The following is a 6583-nucleotide window of genomic DNA, read 5'->3' on the forward strand; positions in this document are numbered from 1 at the left end:
ACAGGGAAATAAAATATGTTCTGTTTTGTAGTCAGGAGTAATTCCAATAGATATCCATGGTGACTTAATTGTCATTATTGTTACTGAGCTATTATATGGAAGACTTTTGATATTTAAACTTCTTATTCACTTATAATTACAATTTAATGTTCATTCCATTCAAATCGGCAATAATTTATTGGTCTAGGAACTATGTTATGTTTAGACAGTGGGAATAATAAAAATGAATAAAACATAGACATGGGAGAGAGAACCTCTGAAAAAAGGGAGGTAATTAGCATGTTTTGAGCATCTGCTCTGTGACAGATCTTCGCATACCTTTTCCTCCCCCCCCCCCCCCCCCCCGCCCCGCGCTGTCAAGATGATTCCAACTTATAGCAACCCTGTAGGACAGAGTAGAACTGCCCTGCAGGGTTTCCTAGGCTGTAATCTTTTTTTTTTTTTTTTTTAATTGAGCTTCCAGTGAAAGTTTACAGCTCAAGTTAATTTCTCATATGAAAATTTATGTGGCATTGGTTGAAATCCCTACAATGTGACAGCACACTTCCCCGTTTCACCTCAGTTTCTGCTGTTTATTCAACCAGTTCCTGTCCCTTCCTGCCTTCTTATTCTGTCTCCAGACAGGAGCTACCCATTTGGTCTCGTGAATCTGATTGAGCTAAGAAAAACACTCCTCATGTGTATTATTTTTTGTTTTATAGTCCAGTCTAATCTTTGTCTGAAGAGTGGGCGTCAGGAATGGTTTTAATTCTGGGTTAACAGAGCATCCAGGAGCCATAGTTTTGGGGCTTCCTCCAGTCACTGTCAGACAATTAAGTCTGGTCTTTTTACATGAACTTGAGTTCTGCACCGCACTTTTCTCCCGCTCCTTCCAGGACTCTCTGTTGTGCTCCCTGTCAGAGCAGTCATTAGTGGTAGCTGGACACTTCTAGTTCTTCTGGTCTCAGGCTGATGGAGTCTCTGGTTTATGTGGACCTTTTGTCTCTTGAACTAATATTTTCCTTATGTCTTTGGTGTTCTTCACTCTCTTTTGCTCCAAGTGGGTTGAGACGAATTGATGCATCTTAAATGGCCATTCAAAAGTTTTTAAGACCCTAGATGCCACTCACCAAAGTGGGATGCAGAACATTTTCTTAATAAACTTTGTTATGCCAATTGATCTAGAAGTCCCCCAAAACTACAGTCCTCAGGCCGCAGCCCTAGCTACTCTGTCCCTCAAAGCATTTGGATGTATTCAGGAAACTTCTCAGCTTTTGCTTTGGTCCAGTTGTGCTGACTTCTGCTGCATTGTGTGTTGTCCTTCCCTTCACCTAAGATGTTCCTTGTCTACTTCTAGTTAGTGAATTCCCCTCCACCTCTTTTCTGGTTAATCCTCATAACAACTCTGAAATATTAGCTCTGTTTCATGGAAGAGGAAACTGAGGCTCAGCAATTAAGTGACTCGCTCAAGGTCACAAAACTAGTTGGGGTAGAGCCAAGATTAGAACCCATGTCTGTCCAGCTCTAAAGTACGTACTCCTTCCCTTATATCATTCTGTCTTAATATTCCCCAATGCATCTGTCAGGATGTTGTGCTGTGGAGGCTTGCATGTGGCTGTGATGTGGGAATTTATGCCACCAGTATTCAAATGCCAGCAAGGTCACCCATGGTGGACAGGTTTCAGCAGACCTTCCAGACTAAGACAGACTATGAAGAAGAACCTGGCGGTCTACTTCTGAAAAAACTGACCAGTGAAAACCTTATGAATAGCAGTGGAACATTGTCTGGTATAGTGTCAGAAGATGAGCCCCTCGAGTTGGAAGGCATTCAAAACATAACTGAGGAAGAGCTGCCTCCTCAAAGTAGAGATGATCTTAATGACCGGGATGGAGTCGAGCTTTTGGGACCTTCGTTTGCTGATGTGGCATGACTCAAAATGAGAAGAAACAGCTGCTAACATCCATTAATAATAGGAACTTGGAATGCACGAAGTATGCATCTATGAAAATTGCAAATTGTTAAAAAATGAAATGGAATGCATAAACTTTGATATTCTAGGCATTAGTGAGCTGAAATGGATTGGTACTGGCCATTTTGAATCAGACAATCATATGGTCTACTATGCCGGGAATGACAAATTGCAGAGGAATGGCATTGCATTCATTGTCAAAAAGAACATTGCAAGATCTATCCTGAAGTACAGCACTGTCAGTAATAGGATAATATTCATATGCCTACAAGGAAGACCAGTTAATACGACTATTATTCAAATTTACAGACCAACCACTAAGGCCAAAGATGAAGAAATTGAAAATTTTTTACCAATATCTGAGGTCTGAAATTGATCAAACATGCAATCAAGATGCATTGCTAATTACTGGTTGTTGGAACGTGAAAGTTGGAAACAAAGAAGAATTGGTAGTTAGAAAATATGACCTTGGTGATAGAAGTGATCCTGGAGATAGCATGACAGAATTTTGCAAGACCATTGGCTTCTTCATGGCAAATACCTTTTTTTCAACAACGTAAACAGTGACTATACACGTGGACTTCTCTAGATGGAATACGCGGGAATCAAATCGACCACACCTGTGGAAACAGATGCTGGAGAAGCCCGATATCATCAGTCAGAACAAGGCCAGGGGCCAACTGCAGAACAATTGCTCAAATGCAAGTTCAAGTTGAAGTTGAAGAAAATTAGAAGAGCCCACGAGGGCCAAAGTATGACCACCTGAATTTAGAGACCATCTCACGAGTTGATTTGACGCATTGAACACTAATGACTGAAGACTAGGCAAGTCGTGGAATGACATCAAGGACATCATACATGAAGAAAGAGGTCATTAAAAAGACAGGAAAGAAAGAAAAGGCCAAAATGGATGTCAGAAGAGACTCTGAAACTTGCTCTTGAACATAGAGTAGTTAAAGCAAATGGAAGAAGTGATGGAGTAAAAGAGCTGAACAGAAGATTTCAAAGGATGGCTTGTGAAGACAAGGTAAAGTAGTATAATGAAATGTGCAAAAGACCTGAAGTTAGAAAATCAAAAGGGAAGAACATGCTTGGCATTTCTCAAGCTGAAAGAACTGAAGGAAAAATTCAAGCCTCGAGTTGCAATATTGAAGGATTCTACAGGAAAAATATTAAACGACACGGAGGCATCAAAAGAAGATGAAAGGAATACACAGTCACTCTACCAAAAAGAATTGATCAACATTCAGCCATTTCAGGAGGAAGTATATGATCAAGAACCAATGGCAAAGAAGGAAGAGATCCAAGCTATACTGAAGGCATTGGCAAAAAAGAAGGTTCCAGGAATTGACGGAATACTAATTGAGATGTTTTAACAAATGGATGCAGGGCCGAAAATTCTCACTTATCTATGCCAAGAAATTTGGAAGACAGCTACCTGGTCAACCAACTGGTGTTTGTACCCATTCCAAAGACAGGTGATCCAACAGAATGTGGAAATTATTGAATAAAATCATTAATATCATACACAAGCAATATTTTGCTGAAGATTGTTCAAATGTGGTTGCAGCAGCACATGGACAGGGAACTGCCAGAAATTCAAGCTGGATTCAGAAGAGGATGTGAAACCAGGAATACCATTGCTGATGTCAGATGGATCATGGCTAAAAGCAGGGAATACCAGAAAGATGTTTACCTGTGTTTTATCGACTATGCAAAGGCATTCAACTCTTTAGATCATAACAAATTTTGGATAACATTGCAAAGAACAGGAATCCCAGAACACTTAATTGTGCTCATGAGAAACCTGTACTTAGACCAAGAGGCGGTCGTTTGAACAGAACAAGGGGATACTAAGTGGTTTAAAGTTAGGAAAAGTGTGCATCAAGGTTGTATCCTTTCACCATACTTACTCAATCTGTATGCTGAGCAAATAATCTGAGAAGCTGGACTATATGAAGAAGAATGCGGCTTCAGAATTGGAGAAAGACTCTTTAACAACCGGTGATATGCAGATGACACAGCCTTGCTTGCTGAAAGTGAAGAGGACTTGACACACTTACTGATGAAGATCAAAGATCACAGCCTTCAGTATGGATTACACCTCAACATAAAGAAAACAGAAATCCTCACAACTGCACCAATAAGCAACATCATGGTAAATGGAGAAAAGACTGAAGTTGTCAAGAATTCCATTTTACTCGGATCCACAATCAACACCCATGAAAGCAGCAGTCAAGAAATCAAAAGACACGTTGCATTGGGCAAATATGCTGCAAAAGACCTCTTTAAGGTGTTAAAAAGCAAAGATGCCATCTTGAAGGATCAGGTGTGCCTGACCTAAGCCAAGGTGTTTTGAATCGCCTCCTATGCATGTGAAAGCTGGACAGTCAATAGGGAAAACCGAAGATAAATCGATGCCTTTGAATTATGGTGTTAGTGAAGAATATAGAGTATACCATGGACCACTGCAACCGAACGAGGGTTCTTGTCCTGTCCTATTAGCCGATCGAAATAAGATGGATGCCACACCACCAGTTGTGAGGGAAACAGAAAGTGGAAATTTATTGTCTGCACAGACAAGGAGCAATGCGGGGTCTAGGGGCCATAAGGCCATGTGCTCGCTGTCTGAGGGGGTTGGGGAGCTTTTTATTTCCAATGGCTTCCGGGGGTTGGGTTTGGTGCCCAGAACTCTCCGCCCTTAGCCCTCCCATGTCCACATTTGGAGGTCCGGATGTTTAATCAGTCGGTGATGTTTCAGGTCTAAGGACACACTGAGGACACAGCTCTTCAGGTCCTGCGCATGCGCCAAAATCTTGGTTTGCGCACGCGCAGGATTCTGGAACCAAATTCAAACTGTGGTTAGGGCCGCAGTGTGGTTGGGCCAAACCGCAGTTAGAAGCTGTGGCTTGGTGGACTGAAAGGGGGACAGGGAACCGGCGCGGAGCAGGGGGGAATCTAGGCAGAGGCTTCACCATCAGAAGAACAAACAAATCTGTCTTGGAAGAAGTACAGCCAGAATGCTCATTAGAAGCGAGGATGGCGAGACTTCCTCTCACATACTTTGGACATGTTATCAGGAAGGATTAGTCCCTGGAGAACATCATGCTTGGTAAAATAGAGGGTCAGCGAAAAAGAGGAAGACCCTCAACGAGATGCAGTGGCTGCAACAATGAGCTCAAACACAGCAATGATTGTCAAGATGGCACAGGTCCAGGCAGTGTTTCATTCTGTTGTACATAGGGTCGCTGTGAGTCGGAACCTACTGGAGGGCACCTAACAACAATGATAACTTATTATTTAGTCATTGACTCTTGGGAAAAAATAACTTATCGATGACAGTTTAACAGTTTACAACCTAAACTAAACATATAATGGTGTGACTATATATTTTTAAATAATTTTTAATTAGGAAATATTTCAACAGTCTATGTGTAGAGATTAACACTTGTGTAGTCGTTACCAAGTTATATTCTATGTCTAACCTTAACATTATGCCCTATTTCAGACTTTTTTTTTTTTGAGAAAGAAAACATAGGAACAGTTGAGGTTTTCTACACCCACCCCCCCAAACCTCCCACCCCTCACACCCCCACATCCCCCACCACCCCTCCCCACACCGCTCACACTGTCACCCCACCCCGCCAATTCCATTCTCTTTTCTCCCTCCCTAGAAATAATACGGAGCCCTGGTGGTGCAGTGGTTAACAGCTATGGCTGCTAACCAAGGGATCGGCAGTTTGAATCCACCAGGTGTTCCTCAGAAATCCTATGCGGCGGTTCTACTTTGCCTTGTAGGGTCACCATGAGTCGGAATCGACTCGATGGCAATGGGTTTGGATTTTTTTTAGAGATAATGCAGAGCCCTAGTGGTGCAGTAGTTACGAGCTACCTGTGCTAACCAAAATGTCGGAGGTTTGAATGTACCAGCCACTCCTTGGAAACTCTGTGGGACAGTTCTACCCTGTCCTGTAGGGTCGCTGTGAGTCGGAATCAACTGCGCGGCAAAAGGTTTTTTTTTGGTTTAGAAATAATACTATTATAAATTTGATGTTTATCACTTTCATGCATGATTTTTTACTTTTACTTCATGCTTACAAATCCATAAACAATGTATTATTTTTCAGGCTTTTAAACTTTTTAAATTGTACTTGTATTATTCTACAGCTTACATTTCGTGCTCAACAATGTGTTTTTGAGGCTTATCCATAATGATGTATGTAGCTCTAGGTCTTTAATTGTTAACTCATGTGAAGTGTTCCATTATATGAATATACAAAATGTATATTTGCCTGTAATTACATATTTAAATAAGATCCTGCTACGGTTTTGACTTAAAACATGTCTGAGAAACTTTAATCAGAACACTGAAACATATTATTTTAATAATAATAAGACGTAGTAATATAATAACATCTTTTTTTTTTTCTCTTGGTGCAGATCATTCCCGAATCGAAGTATGGAATTTTGGTAATATCGTCATTGAATACCTATATCACTGGGCACACATCTGTTCAGCTCTAATAGAGCTAAACAAAAAACTAAATAGTACTATTAAACCTCCATTGCCCTCCAAGACGGACTCGTATGTGTATGCAAAAATGCCAGGGGAAACCTTGCTAGGGAAATCATAG

At 41.0% G+C, this 6583-nt stretch overlaps 1 protein-coding gene across 1 annotated transcript in view; it reads left to right on the forward strand.

Annotated features, from left to right (window-relative positions):
* EFCAB5 (EF-hand calcium binding domain 5) overlaps window positions 1-6583 on the forward strand; it is a 113341-nt gene extending 106758 nt beyond the window's left edge. The window contains exon 20 of the mRNA XM_064270336.1: window positions 6390-6583. Coding sequence (XP_064126406.1) covers window positions 6390-6583 — 194 coding nt within the window. The remainder of the gene's footprint in view (window positions 1-6389) is intronic.

This window comes from Loxodonta africana, chromosome 18 (genome assembly GCF_030014295.1).
Source record: "Loxodonta africana isolate mLoxAfr1 chromosome 18, mLoxAfr1.hap2, whole genome shotgun sequence".
In the NCBI taxonomy this organism is placed as follows: Eukaryota; Metazoa; Chordata; class Mammalia; order Proboscidea; family Elephantidae; genus Loxodonta; species Loxodonta africana.